The sequence below is a fragment of the Panthera tigris genome, chromosome A1 (assembly GCF_018350195.1).
Source record: "Panthera tigris isolate Pti1 chromosome A1, P.tigris_Pti1_mat1.1, whole genome shotgun sequence".
In the NCBI taxonomy this organism is placed as follows: Eukaryota; Metazoa; Chordata; class Mammalia; order Carnivora; family Felidae; genus Panthera; species Panthera tigris.
The window spans coordinates 173,685,312-173,707,783 of NC_056660.1; the positions used below are offsets into that span (position 1 = coordinate 173,685,312).

General features: G+C 45.8%; 1 protein-coding gene across 3 annotated transcripts in view; it reads right to left on the reverse strand.

Moving 5' to 3' along the window:
• SFXN1 (sideroflexin 1) overlaps nt 1-22,472 on the reverse strand; it is a 39,775-nt gene that overhangs the window by 10,574 nt on the left and 6,729 nt on the right. For all 3 annotated transcript variants that reach the window (XM_042992016.1, XM_042992020.1, XM_042992006.1), the window contains exons 2-8: nt 15,900-16,074; nt 9,316-9,486; nt 8,475-8,573; nt 7,099-7,174; nt 6,497-6,582; nt 5,406-5,533; nt 3,481-3,530 (exon numbers count right to left, since the gene is read on the reverse strand). In XM_042992016.1, coding sequence (XP_042847950.1) covers nt 3,481-3,530; nt 5,406-5,533; nt 6,497-6,582; nt 7,099-7,174; nt 8,475-8,573; nt 9,316-9,486; nt 15,900-16,063 — 774 coding nt within the window. In that variant the 5' untranslated portion in view covers nt 16,064-16,074. The remainder of the gene's footprint in view (nt 1-3,480; nt 3,531-5,405; nt 5,534-6,496; nt 6,583-7,098; nt 7,175-8,474; nt 8,574-9,315; nt 9,487-15,899; nt 16,075-22,472) is intronic.

Consider the following 22,472-nt stretch of genomic DNA (forward strand, 5'->3'; position numbering starts at 1 on the left):
GGCGTAGGGGGGAGGGATGAGTCATACCGAATGCTCCCCAAGCTCACCATTAAAAAAGCCAAGAATGTCCAATTTGTTTCATGTTGGCAGAGGAGTTTGGTCATGTCCAAGGTAAAAGCCCAGGCAAGTGCATCCTTACAGAGGGGCACATGCGGCCGCTAGAGCTGTGGGAACAATCAGGGGGCCAGGCGAGGCAGACATCACCCACATGGACGTTACGAGCTGCTGAAAAATGATCTCTGAAACCTCTGTGAAAGGAGCATGGTAAAGCTTGCCTTTCAAGATGCACATGAAAGCGCTCCGAAGATGGAAATGTATGGCTATTAACACAAGCCACCTCTGCCTATGTTTTAGTAGCAGCTACACTATCCCTTCAGTCCCATGGGAACTCTCTACTGCGCAAAATGCAGGACTTCAGCCTAACAGCAACCCTGCACTCTTTCGGGGAGTGGAATGTGTGCATGAATAGCCCAACATTTAGCCACTGCTTTTTCAAAGCGACGTCCTCCCCTGGGGTCTGAAGGGGTGCAGCCACAACCAGACCCCCGGTAGCTAGCGAGACCCTGGGACTGATCCACGAGCTACTCTGACCGCCTCTCCCAACCTCACCCCGGGGATCTGCAACCGGCGGCCTCTGCCAGCTCCAGGTGAGGGGCGGAGGGGTGGAGGGGCAGAGGGGCGGAGGGGCAGGCTGGGGAGCGGGGCAGGCAGAGGGCTTCTCCGTGAAGGATGTGTGGGTGGCACACCTCCAAATTATTATTAAGTACATGGTATCGAGCGAAGCTAAAAACTGCAAACTGAGATGGGGGAGGAGAACAAAATATGTATTCATTTATTAACGTGAAAAAGCCTAAAAGAGAGTGGCAATGGGGGGTTAACTGCCTGGATCATTTGCTGCTTCTTTCATGTAGAAAATGCTGTTAGGCCGAAACAAGAAAATGATGCATTATGCACAACTACGTCCCCTGTCCAGTGTTTGTCACTCAGAGTAACTATAGCAACTTTTCCAACAATGCCGAGACCCCAGGAGTGCCAAGGCACGACTGAACTGGGAGAATGATGTACCAGCCTCATTTCCATGCGTTTTCTCCAGTGATCTAACTTTTCAGCATTAACGTAGCTTCCAATGCAGACTTTCCTTGAGAATTTCTGGGATCCCTAGCCATGATCGGGATACGCGTCAGCAGCCACAGGGCACCACGTGCCCCCAGGCTGCAGCCAGACTCTGCAGAATCGAGTCCCACCCGCGGTGGACGCAGCGAGACTCGGAGCCTCTGCTCCAGAGCCAGGCTGCCGAGATTCTTCTGCTGGGTGGCCTTTGAGAGACAGAGAGAAGAGGACGGGAGGGCTTCGGCAGTGGGGATGCCGTCACTGAAGGTGGCCTCCCAACAGCTTTCACAGCCACCTGCAGATTCATGACAATCATAACCTTGTGACACGATCGGCAGAATGAGCCACACTGATGACCCGTCTCTTACGAAAGCGTCACTTTTATCGTCAGACGAACTATATAAGATGACAGCTTCCAGGTCTTGTAACCAACCTAGAAATCTGGTCTTGCTTTAAAAACCTGATTGTTTCTTCAGTTCAGCAGGAGTGGGGGGTTAGATTTATTTTGATCCTCCATTGCTCCTGAAGTTGGCACGCCAAGACCTTAGGAGCCAAAAAGGCTGCCTGGGCCGACGTATGCCCTTGCAGAAACAGTGGGATCCTAATGCCTTCCCAGAGCAAGAGCCGGCAGAGAAGAACACAGGGCATCAATTCAACGTCTGCAAAGCTAGGCATGTACTGGATGGGCCACTCACTACTAGCACCCTGAAGAGCTTTTTCCTTCAAAGCTGAAATCACTTCCCATAAGTAAAGCAGGGAGCGACAGAGAAAGGAGCACTGCATTAGTTTTTTTCAGATTTTCTGAAAAGCACTGAGATGTCAAAGCTGATGAATTCCAGATATGTATATAATCTGGTAGTTTTAGGATACAGTCACTGTTCAAGTACATAAACTAATCCATTAGCAGCTTTTAAGAGTCCATCTTCTCTAAGCTTTGCACCAGAAGGAGAGATGGGCAAAATTTTTTCATTAATTCTTAAAATAACAGCTTACTGAAGTAGGTAAAATGTCACGTGAATCCACAATGACATTTTGGTCTATACCGATAGCTTTACTGCTTAAATACATACATGCATATAGATATAGATATAGATATAGATATAGATATAGATATAGATATAGATATAGATAGGTATCTATATCTGTATCTATATAGAACTGTTTTGTATCTGGGGACAGTTCAATGGCTACAGGGCCACCATGACATGCTATTGCACAATTCATACTGATGTGCAAGACTGCTGTGGGAGGGTGCTCAGGGAATACAACTCTTTCATGTGCCCACAGCACCCAAGAAAGAATACGAGAGAAGGTGCTGGAGAGAGGGTCCCCTTTCCCTAACATGGGGTTGACGCAGGGACAGGCCACAGCCTGGGTACATGGGTCAAATGAGGCACTCGACGTTACTATCTCCTCACGGCATACTTTCTGGTTTCCTTCTCTAAGAACATTAATTGTATTGCAAGTGTTTATGAAGTGTTCACTTAGCGGTGACTGTAGCTTTCCTCCTGGGGCCCATTAGAATTCTCCTAATCATGGGATTAGGATTAGGAAACCATTCAGGAAGTGTTTGGCCTGCGAACTAGGTCCTTTTTCAAAGCTTTATAGTGTCTCTTCGATGTTACATTTCTGTTTCTAAGACCCAAAACGATTCACCCCAAGACAGCTGCGGTCTTCCCCACAAGACACCTGTTCCTTCAGCGAGGAGCCTGCCTCCTTTCTCCTGGTAGATCTAACAAAGCCACTTTCCAAACCGCATGAGCCACATGAGTCACCCGATTCTACCATATCCCAATTGTTAAAGCACTGGAAAATGAAGATGATGCGTGAACACTATTGCTTTAAACCGCGGATGCTACAAACAGCAGTGTAGGAGCATCGAGGGTCCTCGGTCACAGTTTCATCCCATGATGTTTTCAGATCTTGAAGGGAGGTGGCTGAGAGACTAATGAATTACTAGCTATGATCACCAAAGAAAAATACACGGGGCGCTATATTCAGGGTTCAACAAAGCTACTACTCCAAACGACGTTTCCATTTCTGGTGGTCGGCACAGTGACCTATCAACACATCACTCCAAATTCACACCACGTCTTCATTATCACCTAGCTAGGCATCCCAGTGATGACGAGGATGAGTGTCTCACTCATCCCGAGGGTGTGACCTCTCGAGAAGTGAGCAGCCACCTTCCATTTACGAAAGCTTTTTCAAATATCTGAGATCACAAGTAAAATGTCCCTCGAAACATCTTTTTAGTTACGCGAGTGCCCAAGTGCCAACGGCCTTCAAACTCTTTACTCGCTGTGTAGGAAACATTCTGCACAGTTTGAAATCCGAAAGGGTTGAGGCAGAGATAGAAGCGGGGCTTACCTTTAGGAAGGCTTTCTTCTCCAAAGTGTTCATGATAAATGGAGGGATGGCTGCGAGTAAAGACAGATCCACCTAAGTCTTAATATTTATTTTCAGCTTATGTTTTTTTCAACAATTTCACAAAACGCTTATGTCACTTTTAGGCTATTTTCGCTGGCAGAGTGCAATTATTTGCAGTAATTCTTTAAAATACTTTAGTATTTAAAAAAGATTTTAAAACTAATGTGATGGTCTTTACCAGCCAGAAAATTTTATAATCTTGAAGGGAACTTTAGATTTTACTTTAAGTATGCAACAGCACACACATCAGGAACTTTCCTCTCCTGTGTTAACAAAACACATGCAACCTCCCCCAGGCATCCATCCCACGTGGGGGGAGAAAAAAGAGAAAAAAGAAAAAAAGATTCCTGCCTTGAGTGACCCTAGAAAAGTTACCTAACTTCTCTGAGCCTCAGCTTTCTGTTTTCCTCATTGATAAAGCGGAGAAAATTCTATCAAACTGGCTGGGACGGTCAGATACAATGATGCACATAAAACTTCGGGGAGTGGTAGTTCATTTATTATTTACTCACAATTTCCATCAGACTAAACTGTCACGTCAACCACTTCAATATGGCAATTACCTCTATAGATTTCACTGGGAAAGAAAGATTGTGTTTCTCCTCTGGGGACTAAATAATGTTTAAAATAACCAAGCCTCTAGAAATAGAAAGATCTGTTGGGCTGGCTGAACTCCAAAGGGGAACCTTGTATTTCAAAATGAGAAAGAACAAAACTAAAATCAAACACAGATACGGGACAGAAGCAGGAGTTGCAAGCTTGATTTTGGCAAATCTGGAAATCCGGGCTCAGCAGGTGCATTGGGGAGGGCGCCGCGGCCCCTCGTAGGTTGGGGACGGTGTATTGGTGCCAGACTCGGGGGGACTCTTGGCCTGTTTCAGGACTGCGGTTTCCACAGTGCACCCACCTCCAGAGCAGACACTGCTGTCTCATGAGGGTCCACGAGGGTGCCTTTGTTGAATGAATTAATGGTGGCGAAATCGGATAATCCCAATTACCTGGGATGCCACTACCATGTTCCTCAGAGTTTTCCTTCAGGCCCTTTTCTTCAACTTTTGCTGCCTACTCCTACTTATCCCCTGATGAGATTCACAATGACAAAATGAACTTAAAGACAACAAAATATACTAGCGGGACAACCTGACAGCAGTTGATTAAGTAAGTAGGCTTCCCCCGAGAGCCTGGTTAATAGCCAAGTGCTTTCTGCATTCAGTTTAGATGATGAAATTAATCATACGAGTTTCCACTTGTTTCTATAAACAGCACTAGACCTTCCAGACCATCTGGTTTCTGAGTAAGTCTGAGAATCTTCTCTCGGCCTTGGGTCTGAGGGTAGCTCTAGAAAGCCCTAGGAGGGGCCCAGAGTTTCTCAGGGGAACTAAACACAATGCAGATTTTGGCTGGCGCTTGTGCTGACTCCAAGCCCTGCGAACAAAACTGAGTAGAAGCTTGGTGCACATCTTAAGAGCTGCTCTAACCAACCCGACTTGGTGTGTGTTCTAAAGGGTCTCCAACTGATACAAATCAACCTCCAGCAGAAATTACTCTGATTCAAGAACTTTTCGAAGTTTCTTTTTAAGAGTGATGAAAATCAAATTCTTTGCCTTCAGGTTCTCATAACCCATACTGTCACCGCCCAGGTCCACACCTGTCCCCAACACTGGTCTGCTGTGGTGGGCCAGCTTCCCGGCCAGTCTCCCCAACCATCCCACCACCACTGCTGGCTCCCTCTGGCCTCCACAGGGCACCCACAGCGCCAGGTGTCGTGCAGCAAAAGCCTAAGAAAGATGACCCCACGCCCCTGCCCAAACTGCCTCATGGCCACTCAGACTACAGTCAGGCCTCGCTGACTGACAGCTACTAACCCATGCCCGGGGCTGCCATGAGAATCCTGGAGACGACCACCTGTGTGATGGCTTGTTTTGCAGCATTGGCCGACTCGCCCAAGCGGTTCCCATTCTCGTCTGTGACGGGAATGCCGACTTTGAGTTCCCTGCCGAGCAAAACACATGCAAAGAGGTTCACAGACGCCCTCTCGTGAAAAGGCTGGAAACAGCACTGTCCTGTGGAAGATCAAGTCCCCACTTAATCCAACTGGCCACTCAGGTGTCATTTTTGGCACTAAGGGGCCTGTTTTCAAATACCACGAACAAGTTGTATGACGGGCTCAAGAGTAAAATAACACTAGCGAACTCCATTACAGAAAGTGTCTCATTTTTAGGAACAATAGGACTCAAAGGGCAAGTATGCTAACTTAAAGATAAAGCTAACTCCTATGCTCACGTGCAAACCTGGGCAACTCTCCAAATGAGAGACACATACATGATATGTGCCATCAGTGACCTAACTGCCTAGACTGACGCAGGACTCACTAGTACGTGGCACTGCTGGATATTTAACTCTAGTTACTAACACTAAAAGTACACCTCCTATTCGTTACCCTTCCTCGTTATCCATTCCAAGCTGCTTTTCCTTGTCCTTTCTTCTCTCCTAATTTTTTGCCAGGGCTATAAAATACTTTCAAAAATAGACATGAATATTATTTTAAAGCCAAGAAGACGGTTCTGGGCTGTGGTCGGGGAGAACCTATTTTAGAGAACACACTTTCAGTGCAGAGACCTTCTCTGCCTAGCCCTAGCACAAACATTATGTGAGCTTGAGATCCACATTTTAAACGTTTTACTACACAGAAGCAGAAAGAATATTCTATCCCCCCACATGCCCACAGCCTACTTTAGTAACTAGCAGGTCATGGCTAAGCTTGCTTCATTAATGGACCCATCTCCGCGCCCGTGACGGATTATGCTGAAGCAAACCCCACGTCTCCCGTAGTCTCCCGTAATTCCGTCTGCAAAGATTAACATGAACTTGTAATAAAAGTTCCGACAAAACTAATTATCCCAAGCGGCTCCATTGTCAAGCACCAGTCCTTTCGACGACTGCACGTGGATCTTACCTTTGCCTCATTAACGGGATATTAATGCAATTAGCAGCAGCTACCGCAGCAAAGGGAACAAAACGTCCTATGAGTGGTGAGACGTGCTGCAGAAAAGAGAATTCCAAAAGCATTACCTTACTTTGCCCGGATGACTAAATGCACTTATTTCTCCCTGAAAACCGCTAAAAACCCAGAGCCTTCTTTGCACGGACGCTCAGGCCAGGAGTACTTTCAAAACTCGTGGCCTGGTGGTGTCCGTCTATTTCCCGCATGGGCGCACTTCCGGGACATGTGACAGCTTAGCCTGGCTGACGGACTGGGGGGCTTTGGAGTCGCAGAGTCTGGAGTCCACGTACTGGCATCCCTACCTCTCCGGAGGTGTGGGCGCAGGCACGTTCTTCTGCACACAGCCTCTAGCGGGCAGTTAGGGTCAGGGGACATTGGGCACAGTGCCAGGGACAGACCGGGGGCTTGGCAGACGGTATGGGTGACGGCACTTCCCAAGCTCATTGGAAGACACAACTGGACCTGAACTATTCTGGGAAATAACTGAGAGGCTTGGAGCCAGGCAGGTGAGAAGAAATTCAGAAGCTCTGCTACAGAAATGAGAATCTGGGTACCTTGGTCAATGCATTGAGTCCCAGAGCTGTTGCTACGGCTCCAGTTGTGGCAGAAACATAAGCTGTTCCCAATTCACTGAAAACAAAGAGAAAGAACGGCGCGTGAGAAAGGAGGGCACGTCAGGAAACTTGGGCTCGCCGTTTTCTGAAGAAATGAGGGGAAGATGTGAAAAAGCGTGACTGGGAGCGGAGAGCCCCCAAAACAACACCTGTTATCGGTCTACACATAGCAACGCCGAAGGGGAGCAGGCAGACCCCGGAGAAGGGGCACCCCTCGCACACAAGCCGCCTGCCACGTACGACGAGCGGCCACAGGGAGCCGGTTCCAGGGTGGGACGCAGGGGCTGTGCGTGCACGACGCCACAGCGCGGGGAGGAGGGAGGAGCAGCCGGGTCTGCGTGTTGGCAGCACGGCTGCTCAAGCGAAAGATACTTCCCCAATATAAACATACACACTGAAAGCAAACCTGCGCTGCTGTCGTTCTTAAAACGATAGAACCTGTCGTATGGAACTACTGAAGGTCCCGTCCTCGACAGTCAGCCAAGCACAGCGCTTTTCTCTCACTTTAAAAGAAATTTTAGTTCAAAGGGTTGGAAGAAACGAAGGTGTGATAAACACTGCTGGTGGCAGATTTCCACAGCCTTTGTTCCATTTGGGGAAAGAAGACCGTGTGGACCGTCAAAAGCCATTTGAAGTGATGCGACGAAAAAGAAAACACTCTGAAGTGTTGTACGAGTTGAGCTAAAAGCTGTGGTTAGCTAATCACTTCAGGACATTGAAACAGTTGTTTACAGGACTGGCTCTGTAGATGATTTATTTTAAAGACAAATCCTGGGGCACCTGGATGGCTCAGTCGGTTAAGCATCCGACTTCGGCTCAGGTCATGATCTCACGGTTCGTGAGTTCGAGCCCCACGTCGGGCTCTGGGCTGACAGCTCGGAGCCTGGAGCCTGCTTCGGATTCTGCATCTCCCTCGCTCTCTGCCCCTCCCCCCGCTCATGCTCTGTCTCTCTAAAATAAATAATAAAAACATCAGTAAAACCCCAGAAAGACAAATCCTGTATGAGAGTCCCCCTGATTTCTGCAGAGATCGCACTACTGAGCCTGCTACTTTGGACACTGCTGTCTGGCCACAGGCTCAGGGTAGGTGGGGGCTGTCTAAACTTGCCACAGGCGTTCTGCAGGGGGAGCTCGAGGGTATGGGAGACAAACCCACCTACCAGCACCACTAACAGCACGAGCCCTGAGAAGGGAGGAGAAGAAACACTACTGAAAACCATGCCCCGTGATATTCCGAACAGTATCAACAATTCGTACGGCACTGAATCAAGGGCACGCTGGAGAAGTCAGGGAACAGTTAACTCTTACAGTCTTACTTTACAGTGAGGGGAGCGTCTCCACTTCTGTTGGTGTAATTGACCACGGCATTGAAGGACTGGTTAATCCACTGCCAGAACAGCACCGCCGGCGTGGTCCTAAAACAGAGCGATCCATCACATACCGGCCATCGCCTGTGACCTAGCCGCTGTGCAGAACAGAAAATGTGAACACCAGTAACCAGAGGGGAGATGGACTGCGGAAGGAGGACGCTAGGGCAGAGACCGTGCATTCTGGGTCGAGGGCTTCGGACCTGTACGGCGGGGCAGATGCTCGCCCTCTGGTTCTCAGCTCCCCCGTTCTTTAGATACGAGTAACACCAAGCTCAAAGGGTTACAGTGAGGAGCAAGTTATCTTCCTTACATTTTATCTTAAATCTGTAAAGAGCCTGGCATACATACAGTAGGCACTCAACAAATGTCAGGTTCCTTCTCTTGGGGAAAAAAGAAGCCATTTGTAGGCAAAGTAGCCCTAATGCCTCCTAACCAACCACATGCACAAGCCTAAGTGTCCACGTCTATAGCTGCACCTACACTGTGGGTCACATGAACGGATTCAAAAGAGAATCTGCTTAGAGCGTTTTTTAATTTTCTTTCCTCCATCTCATTTTCTTTTGGGTCTCAGATTTAGGGAACTATTCAGTCTCCTTTTGAACAACGAAGAGAATACTATTTATTTAGCACAGGGAAAAGTTAAAACAACCCCCTAGAGTTACAACATCTATACGAAGTGGAACTCAACGTGAAATGACATTTCTTTCAATAAAACTATTCACATACAAAACTGTACTTGAAGCTTCTGTGATGTAAAACGAACTGCTGTCACATTTCCAGAACTTACCTATAAAACGTCATCATACAACCTGTGATGGTCATGTTCATTGGAACCTGAGCTGACATTCTGCCTATCAAAATCATCTTTTCACCAGTGTCGGGATGAAAAGCTGAATCATAGATGTATTTTGCTCTCCATAACTCATTTTCTGTGAGACCAGGAGGAACAATTCCTTGCCTAGGGAAACAAGAAATAACAAGGGAAATTTCATCTTAATTATCTCACCAGTGCTCTAGAGATGTGTAGCTAGAAAGTTCTTGAGTTTCCGCTTACCTGAAACAACCGTGCCTGCAAGTTACTAAGTGAAATTTTAGTAACACAAAAGACAGTAAACACAATGTACATTTCACACCCGTATATCTCAAATCATCTGTAATTTTGAAAAACAAAAACTTACCTTATATCTTGAAGTACTCAACTCTGAAATATCCTTTGTTTTAAATGACGTATTTAAAAACGTATCTTGAGGGGCGCCTGGGTGGCTCAGTCGGTTAAGCGTCCGACTCTTGATCTTGGCTCAGGTCATGATCTCACAGTTTGCGAGTTCAAACCCCATGTCGGGCCCTGCACTGACAGCACAGAGCCTGCTTGGGATTCTGTCTCTCCCTTCCCTGTTCTCCCCGCTCTCTGTCTCTCTCTCTCTCAAAATAAATAAGTAAAACTTTTAATAAAATTAAATAAATAAATAATAAAAATGTATCTTGAACTTTGCAAACTCTAAAATATTTTTAGCCAACTAGACAAAAGCCGTGGTGATCAAGAACATTGATTTATTTTTATTTATTTTTTTTTAAATGTTTTTTTATTTATTTTTGAGACAGAGCATGAGCAGAGGAGGGGCAGAGAGAGAGGGAGACACAGAATCTGAAGCAGGCTCCAGGCTCTGAGCTGTCGGCATAGAGCCCGACACGGGGTCCGACCCCACAAACCGCGAGATCGTGACCTGAGCCGAAGTCGGACTCTTAACCGACTGAGCCACCCAGGCGCCCCATTAATTTATTTTTAAACCTACAGTTCGAAACCCTAGGTTAGAAAGGCTCATTGTCTTGTTATCAAAGAAACGCATGTTCATTGCTAAACATTTAGAAAACACAGAAATTCATTACTGCAATGAAAACCACTCAAGCCTGTAACTACTCATTCCCACCGACACTGTTGTGGTAAATGTGCTGCCAGTGTCTTGCAGGACCTGAATACGCCACTTAGGACCTTTATAAAACACCACACCCACTGCTTTATGACCACCTTTTTAAAACGAGAAATATTTTGTAAACATTTCTCTGGATCTTCCTTCTTCTATATCATCTATACTGGGTTGAATTCATATCCACCCAGAACCTCAGAATGTGACCCTATTCAGAATCAGGGTCTCTGCAGATGTAACAATTAAAATGAGGTCATGCTGAATTAGGGTGGGCCCTAAATCCAATGACTGGGGCCCTCAGAAGAGCCATGTGCAGACAAAGACGGCAGTCCCATGGTGGCAGAGGCAGAGACTGGAATAATGTAGCTCCAAGTCAAGGAACATCAAGGAACGCCTTGGGCCACCAGAAGCTGCATGAGGGGAAGAAAGATTCTCCCCTAGATCCTTCTCAGGGAGAGGGAGATGGCTCTCCCCACACCTTGACTTCAGACTTCTAGCTTCCAGAACTGCAACAGAATAAATACATTTCTGTTGTTTTAAGCCACTCAGCTTGTGGTAGTTGGTTACAGCCGCCTGCCTTAGGAAACTAACGCATCATCCTTTCAAATGCTACAGCATTCCACTGAATCTCAGATAGCAGATTATCCCAATCCCTTATTGTTGGACATTTTAATTGCTTCTAATCTTTTCATTTGTAAAGGATGAGGAAGTTAATCTTCTTATAAATAAATCTTTTCTGCATCCAAGATTATTTAGAAACGAATACATTTGCTGTGGCAAAAGTTATATGAAATATTGAGACTCTAAATATGCCTTTTATCCTTTTCTTTACTTGACTGTTTTTTTTATTATCAGTGGCAGCAGCAACCTCACTGTTTAAGCAACTCACATGTACACTTAACACACTGTGGTTGATCTGGTTAGTTGTGTTACCGGCTGCCCAGAACATGTTTATCTTTATGTGGTCAGGTAGGAACAAATACCTAGAAAGGCCTGACCCACTGCAAGGTTGTACAAACATTCACCTCTACGTCCTATACTTTCAACATTGTTTTGCTGCTGTTGTTGTCACTGAAGTTTTTAGTTTATTTGGAATTTATCTTCAGTTATGAAAATGTGAAATTTGCTTAATTTTGCTTTCCCCCTGGCTGGTCTACTGTGCTAACACCAAGATTTAAATGTTACAGTCATCATCTGCTGACATCCTGTGAATGCCAGGCTTGGTTTTGGGGCTTTCTGTGCAGTTCCCACTATCTACACCTTGTGGGGCCGATCCCCACCCTTTTACAGACAGTCCATTTTATGCCTGGTAAGAAGGCAGAGGTCTCTCCTACCATGACTCCTCATTTCCCTTTTCAAAAGCCCCTGAATTATACTCATTATTCTTCCAGACAATGCTTAGAATTATTCTGTCAGTTTTGGGGGCGCCTTGGTGGCTGAGTGGGTTGAGCGTCTGACTTTGGCTCAGGTCATGATCTCACAGATCGCGAGTTTAAGCCCTGTGTCGGGCTCTGTGCCGACCGCTCAGAGCCTGGAGCCTACTTCGGATTCTGTCTCCCTCTCTCTCTGCCCCTCCCCCACTTGGGCACACACGCATGTGCGATCTCTCTTTCTCTCTCTCAAAAAAATTAATAACTATTAAAAAAAATTAAAGAGAGAACTATTTTGTCATTTTTCAATATTGATTTATTTATTTTAGAGAGAAAGAGTGGGGGGAAGGGGCTGAGAGAGAGGGTGAGAGAAAAACCCAAGCAGGGTCCATGCTGTCAGCACAGAGCCTGATGTGGGACTTCATCCCATGAACTGTGAGATCATGACCTGAGCCGAAACCAAGAGCTGGGATGCTCAGCCGAATGAGCCACCCAGGGGCCCCTATTTTGCCAATTTTATATGTGAACACAATTGTATTTGGATTGAAACTCTGTCCAGACTGACTGCATGTTTCTCCAGTTACTCAAAGGCCTCTCTTAATGACCCTCCATGGTCGTCTAACTGCTTCACACCTCCGGGCAAGTATATGCCCAGATGTTTCATATACAGGTATATACGTGTTTTGGTCTTAGGAATGATATTAAAAAATATTGTCTTATTATTGCTGGTGTACGGCAAACTATTGACTCTTTGGGTGTAGCCCACTCATCATATTCTCTTATTTGTTCCACTAGCTTTTTAGTTGATTGGTAAGAATATCGAAAGGAAGGAAGGAAGGAAGGAAGGAAGAGGGAGAGAGAGAGGGAGGGAGGAAGGGAGTGTGGGAAGGAAGAAGGGAGAGAGTGAGGGAGGAAGGGAAAAAAAGAAATTGTCTCATGTTTTTAGATCTCTACATCTTTCTTTTTTTAAGTTTATTATTTTTTTAAATGTTTGTTTATTTTGGAGAGAGAGAGAGCATAAGTGGGGAGGGGCAGAGAGGGAGACACAGAATCTGAAGCAGGCTCCAGGCTCTGAGCTGTCAGCACAGAGCCTGATGCGGGGCTCAAACTCACGGACCCCGAGATCATGACCTGAACCAAAGTCGGACACTCAACCGACTGAGTCACCCAGGTGCCCTTTAAGTTTATTTATTGAAGCAATCTCTGCATCCAACACAGGGGTTGAACTCAGGACCCTGAGATTAAGAATCACATGCTCCACTGACTGACCTGGCCAGGTGCCCCTCTCCTTCCTTTTTTATGTTTACTGAATTAGTTAGAGCTTCTAGAAAAATACTATACAATAGTGAAGATACAAGCATCCCTGACTTGTCCCTGACTTTAGAGAGAATGACTTCTAGGGCAGGATTTTTAGGAGTGTTCTCCTGGATGTAAAAAGGGCCCATGTTCAAGTTTGAGAAAAAGGATTCAACAGCTTTCTTTAGTCCAAGACTTTGTGGAATACTTAAAAAGTCAATGGGATAGGACATCCTCAAGAATGGCATGCAGGGGCATGCCTGGCTGGCTCCATAGGTGGAACGTGCAACACTTGATCTGGGGGTTGTAAGCTTGAGCATGTTGGGTTTGGAGATTACTTAAAATCTTAAAAAACAAAAAAAATGGGATGTAAACTTATTCAAATTTGACTATGGAAGCCACCTTGTCTCTCCCTCTCTGGGTGTCTCTCTCCTTCTCTTGGTCTCTGGTGTTGGGGGGAAATATACCACAGGATTGCTTTTCTGCAGAACTGTCTGGGAAGTTCAGTTCTCCTGTTTCATCATTTAGTGCGATGCTGGCTGCTACTGTGGAATGTGTGTTTTTTACCATATTAAAGACACACTGTACCTTATTCCCAGCTGAGAAATTACTTTCTGAGAAACACATGGATAATTTCACCTTCTTTTGGGCATCTATCAAGATGTGACTTTCCTGCTTTGGGTGTGATAGATTATAGTGATAGATGCCCTAAAGTAGATCATCTTTTTTATTCCTGGAATAAACCCTACCTGTTCAGGTTTTAACGTAAGTCTGGATTTGATGTGCCAGGATTTTATTTCGGAGTTTTGCCTTATGAATTTGTAAGATGGGCCACTGCTTTCTTTCAGCACACTTCTGTCATTTACAGTACCAGGGTTGCACATGAATTGGGAAGCATCTCCTTTTTTTCAGGAAATTACATCAGCTTTATTAAGGTACAATTTAAACGCAATAAAAGTCACCCATTTTAAATGTACGATTTGATGAGTTTTGGAAAATGTACACAGTGGTGTGGCCACCTCCAGAATCATGGTATGGAATGTTTTCATCTCCCCAAAAGTTCCTTCCGTTCCTTTCTGCCACTTCCTGGCAACCCCCAGTCAGCTTCCACCTTTTCCTCTGTATCAGAACTGGCAAACTACAGCCCATGGCCTGCTTCTGAATGGTTTGTGTGCTAAGAGTGGTTTGTATGTTTTTAGACGGTTGTTTAAAAAAAAAAAAAAAAGGCAGCGTGCTTGGGAGGCCCAGTCAGTTAAGCATCTGACTCGTGGTTTCGTTTCAGGTCATGATCTCGTGGTTTCGTGAGTTCAAGCCCCACATCAGGCTCTGTGCTGACAGAGCAGAACATGTTTGGGATTCTCTCTCTTTCCCTCTCTCTCTGTCCCTCCTCACTCATGCTCTGTCCCTCCCTCTCAAAATAAATAAATAAACATTAAAAAAAAAAAAAAGCAAAACAACACAGAAGAATATGCAAGAGAGAATATGCAGACTGTATGGCCTGCAAAGCTGAAAATATTTACCACCTGGCCCTCTGTGGGAAAGGTGGGCCACCCCACGCCCTTCACCGCTGGAAGAGCACCCCGGTTCGCTCCCCACGTCTTTGTTTCTACTCTCTCACCGAGCCAGCTCCGTCATTAATGCCCTGCCACTGCCGGGAAGCTTCATCATGCTCTTACAAAGAACTGTTAGCTTCTTTGCAATGTGTTTATGCCTTTTCAACTCGTCTTTTCCTCTCCACCTCTCCTCTTTTTATGGCGCTTGTTCCAGATTCATAGAACACCTGCTTTTCTGAATTCCTGACTGTGCTTCTGCTGTCCTCCCTGCCTTGTTCTTCAGTACTTTTGTATATGCTTCCAGGACTGCTGTCCGGCTATTCTCTCTTTACGCGCAAGCACATACGAAGATCCGGCCAGCCTCAGAGCTGGTCACAGAGTTTACAGGCTGCCCTTGGTTCCTTCCCCAACCACCCATGTGACCGACCATCAAACTCCTGCCTTGTGTATGCGGCTTGTGGCCCGGGTGCCCACTGCTCCGATTCTCAGCTTCCGGTGGACTCTCCCCGAGAGCAGGAGTCTGTAAACTACTGTTTCTGGCTTGCCTGCCTCACTAGCTAAGAGTGGCTTTTAAGTTTTTAAAAGGATTGTTTAAGAAACAACAACAACACAAACGCCAAACTAAGAAAAACAGGCGACAGAAACCCTTTGTGGCCCACAAAGCCCGAGATATTCTTATGTGGTCTTCGATGGAGACAGGTGTGACCACTGCCTTACTAGAGCATCTGTCTTTTCTGACCTCATGACCGACTCTTTGAGTTGATGAACTGCAGCCCAAACCTACAAACCTGCCACCAGCATCTTTCCATCTGAGCTCCTGCCTGTGCAGTTTATTCACTGAGATTCCAGCTCAGAAGCAACGAACCTACCCTAATTCTTAACAACTTGTTTTCTACACAATGTTGTCTCCATCTGGAGATAGAAAGATACACAGGGGGCTACAGATGCTGGGGTGTACTTAAGAGGAGGAGGCAGAGCGCTGGGAGAGGGGACCTCACAGATTGGTACTTAGGAGCTGGAGGGATGGCTGTCTCATTTCCAGGTTACTCTGAACCCTGGATATCTGCATTCAGGCTCAGCATAAAACAGGATAAACTGTGTGTTCCTATTTCCTCTTCTTTTTGGTTAAAAAGAAAGTTGTAAAATCACTAAGTGAAGGTTTAGAGATAATAGGTCACATGACAACCTATTACTATAGTCACCAAAAAGCATAGCCGTTAACATTACCTGTAATCATGCACCACTCTTCTAGCATTCTCTAGTTGTTCGTTGCTTAACAGAATATTCCTGGGGTCTGTCACAGTGAAGAAATGATTGGCTCGTCCAACAAAGGTGCTTTGATCCCATCGAGGTTCCTTGATGTTAATGTTTGCTGGAAGTTCTCCAGACATCGTCCTGGACTCTGCGGAGGGTCAAAAAGACAAGTCTAGTCAAGGCTTACAATGTTCCAACACGTTTTACAAACTTAGAGTCACATCAGCCTTCAGGCAAAGATTTATGTACATTCCTATTTACAAAAATAACTTGGCTATAACTGGCAGAAGGACCATCTACATCCAAAGCTTACTTTGTCCATAAATCCCACCTGATCTTAACCAAATTTCACTAATTTCCCACATATTTCTCTTTATAAACACACAGTATCTCATCACTCCTTAACTTCTGGAAGCCTAGAAATACTCTAGAAAAAATAGAAATATAAAAAGTTAAAATTAACATCAGCAGTAACAGGGTCTGAAGTTTGAAACCCCTTTTCTCAAACTACTACTGTACTCTGGTCTATTAAATTTGTTGTTTCTACCAGTAGAAGTGACTAATTATGCAAAAAAGGGTTAAGTAAATGCCAAACATCCTACAATTAGAACAAGATTCAGATTCAGGCAGGCTTGTTGAGCATATAAGCCACCAATCAAAAATGACAAGTTATGTTCTTCAATCTAACATAGTGGAAAAAGTACAGTGGCACAATCCCATGAATAAGAGTAACACTGTAGCATTTAGTGTAGTTTATGGCTAAGGACCATTACTATTTTCCCAAAAGTAAATAATTTCTTTCTCTGAGTGATACACTTATTTTTAAAACTGCACTGTATTATTAAAATGCATGCTTATAGTAGTATTCTGAATAATGTAAGCTTATTGTAGAAAATACAGAAGAAACAAAACCTCTGCTAATTTAGCCACACTGAAATAAACATCTTTAATGTTTGGGTAATTCCTTGCAGGCATTTTTTAATACATATTATCATATAAATAACAAAGTAAAGTTGATATCATACTCTGTATTTTAATTTCCTGATTTTTTTTTGTTTTGTGCTTATTTCATGTGCATTTCCCACAGCACTAAATATTCGTTTTGGGTATATAACAACACCTTTAATGTTTAAGTTATTTCCAGTTTTTCACCATGATAAATCATATTGTATCCTTGTCTCTGATCTCTTCAAAGCTGGTGATCTCCTTAGGCTTGATCTCTGCATGACATTAGCAGATTGAAGGACTGGATCACTATGAAGGCTTCAAACCATTGCTTTTGTATTCCTGTCTCCCTCCCCTACATTTCTAATACCAGTTCGAATAGCAGCTTTCTTTTCCAGGTGCTTCACAAGTTCTTAGGTACGGTAAGATGCCAGGTGCAGACTCTAGGCACTCTGGTCACCGGGCTTTATCAAACTCTCAATACGTATCACAGCCCACCGGATCAAAAGCGAACGTGTTAGGACAACAGACGTGAGAAATCTAGTGCGTGTGACATAGCTGGTCAGGAAGAGTGAGAAGGTAAAAATCAGGTCTGCTGTTCATAAAGCCAGCTGGACTAGCAAACACGGATGAAGCCAACTGCAAAGTTAATGGGAAACCATACTTCTCCCAAGGTCACGATGCAGCTGTAAAGTGTCATAACACTGTCCTTCTTGGAGTGACCACTGCTTTCTTATCTCACCCAGACACCTTGTTTTCTATAATCACAAACTGTTAGAAACTTTGCTATTGGAAATCCAACAGAAAGAATGAAACATTCCACTCTTCACAAAGAAAAGGAGCCTGCTAGTATCCAAAATCTATAAAGACCTCACCAAACCGAAAAAGACCTCACCACACCCGAAAAACAAACAATCCAGTGAAGAAATGGGCAAAAGACATGAATAAACACTTCTTTAAAGACATCAAGATGGCCACCAGGCACATGAAAAGATGCTCAACGTCACTCCTCAGCAGGGAAATACAAATCAAAACCACACTGAGATATCACCTCACGTCGGTCAGAGTGGCTAAAATGAACAAATCAGGAGACTACAGATGCTGGCGAGGATGTGGAGAAACGGGAACCCTCTTGCACTGTTGGTGGGAATGCAAACTGGTGCAGCAGCTCTGGAAAACAGTATGGAGGTTCCTCAAAAGATTAAAAAATAGCACTGCTAGGAATTTACCCAAGGGATACAGGAGTGCTGATGCCTAGGGGCACTTGTACCCCAATGTTTATAGCAGCACTTTCAACAATAGCCAGATTATGGAAAGAGCCTAAATGTCCATCAACTGATGAATGGATAAAGAAATTGTGGTTTATATACACAACGGAATACTACTTGGCAATGAAAAAGAATGAAATATGGCCTTTTGTAGCAATGTGGATGGAACTGGAGAGTGTTACGCTAAGTGAAATAAGTCATACAGAGAAAGACAGATACCATATGTTTTCACTCTTATGTGGATCCTGAGAAACTTAACAGAAGACCATGGGGGTGGGGAAGGGGAAAAAAAAAAGTTAGAGAGGGAGGGAGGCAAACCATAAGAGACTCTTAAAAACTGAGAATAAACTGAGGGTTGATGGGGGGTGGGAGGGAGGGGGAGGGTGGGTGACGGGCATTGAGGAGGGCACCTGTTGGGATGAGCACTGGGTGTTGTATGGAAACCGATTTGACAATAAACTTCATATTAAAAAAAAGGAAAGAAAAGAAAAGGAGCCTGGATTTCCAGCCTAGGTGTGGAGTTTATCACAGAGTTTCTGGACACGACATTCCACAAATTTTAACTCTGTAATTTCCAAGGAAACAGGGCAGTGGGACCACTTCAGGGTCTAGACCTTAACACGCAGCCCTGGTTGAAGCCAATCAAAATACCGTTTCACTGAACTTCATCTAAAGTCCACTGTTCTCCAAGATGCTCTATAAGATTTATCTCCTCCTTTGTTGGTTCCTCTGGTGTGTGGTCTCCCTCAATGCAAGAAGCCAATGAACGTGACTTTGTTGACTACAGCTTTGTCCCTGCTGGGTTTTGGCTGACTGGGCTATGGTAAGAGAAAACGTCTTAAATTTCAAACTAGAACACATCAAAATCAAGGGCTATGTAGTACACATCAAAGAGTTGTGCCACTGTTAAGAGAAATGTCTAAATTATGAATTCGAATACATCAAATGTGTTACTTACAAAACATACAAAAAGCAAAACAAAAACTCCAATTCACACCCAGGAGAGCAGTAGCTTCCAGACTTGTCTGCTGAGACACCTTCGTGCCCCACAGGGAGTGGAGGGGATTCAGCAGGTGGGGCTACAGCAGAGGATGTTGACAAGGAGTGACCAGCATGAGGAAAAGCAGGACAGGGTGGTGTCCTAGAAACCAGGTCAAGTGAATCCCTTGGTAGTCCAGCTGGCCAAAATGAAGAACACCTTGGTAGATGGTTACTCCCATTTTGGGAATGTGAAGACGGGAGAATACAGCCCCCTGAGGAGCCAGTCTAGGGGGAGGGGAACACTGAAGAACTCTGCCCGTTCTAAAAACTCTCAGCAATGGTGGCTGGAAGTAGGGTGAGATGGTACACACACGTTAAGTGTTCCTCCTTAGGGAACGGTTTGTCCCCGCAAAGGCAATTACTATCTCCTGTCTAGAGATTCTGACCCAGTAGGCCTAGCAGAAGGCCAGGCATGAGATTTTTTTTTTTTTTTTTTTACATTTATTTGTTTTTGAGAGACAGAGAGACACAGAGCACAAGTTGGGGAGGGGCAGAGAGAGAAGGAGACACAGAATCCGAAGCAGGCTCCAGGCTCTGAGCTGTCAGCACAGAGCCCGACGCGGGGCTCGGACCCATGAACCATGAGACCATGCTCTGAGCCGAAGTTGGACGCTTAACCAACTGAACTACCCAGGGGCCCCTGACCCGCCATTTTTAACCGCACCACACAGATGAGGAGACGGAGGCCCAGAGGCTGCAAATAACTTGCCCGGGTTGTGTGACTGGTGCTGGTGGCTGAAGACAAGCTGGACAGCCCAAAGCAGGACTGCACTCCTGGGCATTGGTCTGCCAGCTCTCTCTACTCTACTCTACCACTCTCATTTAGCTATTTTTCCCCTCAAAGTACATCAATTAATGCCTGCACAGAACTGGTACCTTTGAGGCCCTCCTTTTTTGTTTAAATACTAACATGTCTACGAACACTATGAAGTTCTGCACAACAAGGACCCTGTGGTGACCTTAGAACATGTGAGCAAGAAGAAAGCTGTGGAGGTCTTCTTTGCCTAAAGGAGGAGTCCTTCTTTAGGCAAAGGAAAAGGGGAGAGATGGAAGAAAGGAACCCCAACACGTCTGGAGTTTCTATTACATGCAAGGAACTGGGCTAGATGCTAGCCTAAGAGTGCCAGCTCCTGCTACACGCCGTGGCAGAAGAGTCTACCTCAGCTCTCCTGACAGCGTGCTCAACGAGGAGGAAAGCAAGATTCTGAGATGCTACTCACAACTAATCCTCACCTACCCAGCAAGGGAGCCAGGAGGCTGATCTTCAGACTCCCGGCCAAGCCCACCAAAACCCCAACCCTGAAAGCTTTTAGTGATGGGCCCTGTAAGGACCTGTGGTAGGCAGAATGATGCCCCTCCCCAACATGTGCACGTCTTAGCCGCACGCACGGTCACCTTCTGTGACCAAGGGACTCTGCTGCTGTGACTAAGGCAGGGCTCTTGACACTGGGAACCACCGGGGCTTACTCAGGTGGGTCTGACACGATCACAAGAGCCCCCACGAGACCAAGAGGAGGGCAGGTGAGGCAGAGCCGGAAGAACAGATGTGAGACGAGCAGAGACTGGGGTGACCTGAGGCGGTGAGCCAAGGAACATGGGCAGCTTCTGGAAGCTGCAAAAGTCAAAGAGCCTCCAGAAGTAACACAGACTCATTTTAGACCACCGGACTCCAGAACTATCAAATAACGTGCTGGTTTACAAATATTAATTTTGTCGTGGTCTGTTATAGTGGCGAAAGGAAACTAATACAGCACCGTTCTCCCTGCTTAGAAAGGATTTCAAATAGCACTGTACATTGGCATAAGACATACCAATTAGCCTTGATAACCTGTCTCTGCCCCCCATGCATTTCAAAAACATGAAGCCTCATCAGGAATGTCATATTAACACGCTTACCAAGACAGCTGGTCTCAAACCAGGTAAATTTTTAATTATTAACTGTGATGCCCATGTTTCAATTAGACAAGCCTTTTTCACACATGAACCTTCAAGCACATCCACTTTCTCAACTTTAAACAAATCAACCAGTGTCTAGAATCAGGAGTTCCACTTTCGGGTTTTTTGGTTGTTTTTTTTTTTTCTTTTCAAAAATGTATTTCCTATTCCACATTAAAAACCAGTAGGGCCATGGGGCACCTGGGTGGCTCAGTCGGTTAAGCGTCTGACTTCAGCTCAGGCCATGATCTCACAGTCCGTGAGTTCGAGCCCCATGTCAGCTCTGCACGGACAGCTCAGAGCCTGGAGTTTGCTTCAGATCCTGTGTCTCCCTCTTTCTCTGCCCCTCCCCTGCTCATGCTCTGTTTCTCTCTCAAAAATAAAATAAAAACATAAAAAAAGGGGGGGGGGCCAGGAGTGGTCCCGCCACTGCCCTGGAGTACTTGTCTCCCCTCCTGTCCACGCCCGGGCCTGGGTGCTCTGACTGCAGACCAGACGGCAGCACTTTGTGCACCGAGCCAGGGTGCTGGGGGCTGCAGGCTGAGGTGGCACCGAGGCGCTGCTGGGGACCCCTCTCATCATTACCCCAGGCACGCTCCATTTTGTACCTGGAGCTGGCTAAGGGAGGGGGCTGAGACCCATCTGGGCCTCTGATCACACAGCCATCTCCAGGGTGAATGAGCCAGCATGGCCTCTGCCACCACGCGGGGGTCTCTGAGGCATGCCCCCTTTCTGCCTGCTTGCTGGGCCATGACTGGGCCTGACCGCTTGGTCAAACCACCACGTCTTGGGTGCCCACTGACTGGCAGATGGCACTGGCCCCCACATACTGGGTACTGACCAGCTGTTTGCGCTGGAGGGTTGGGGGTGCCCCCCTTGGGCACCTCTGTAGGGAGGAAGCCGAGTCCCCAGGGGTGGGAGGAGAAGGAATGAGCTTGGTTTCCTCACAGTCTGGTTCACCCATAAAATGAGCAGTCATCTGAAGGTCTGGGGTCCCTGGGCTAGCTCCCTCACCCTGACTGGCTTGAAACTGGTCCAAGATCAGACACCTTTTTAGAGAGATGTTCTCAAACACAGCTGAGCACATGGTTCTGACAGTTTTTCATGAACAACAGATGCTGACAGTTTTATGACAGATACTCATCAACCAGGAATTTCTGCAGAGAACACCGGAGGAAGTCATCATGATGTACAACCTTGTGATACTGGTGGCAGGAGGAATGATCAAGAAGCCAAAATGGTTCAGAAGAAAGTTTCAGAGAACAAGATGCAGATCTCTGGACTGCCAAAGCAGCACGGATAAGGAAAAATGCAATACCTTAAAGGGATGCCTGCACGGGACGCCAAAGAATGTGTT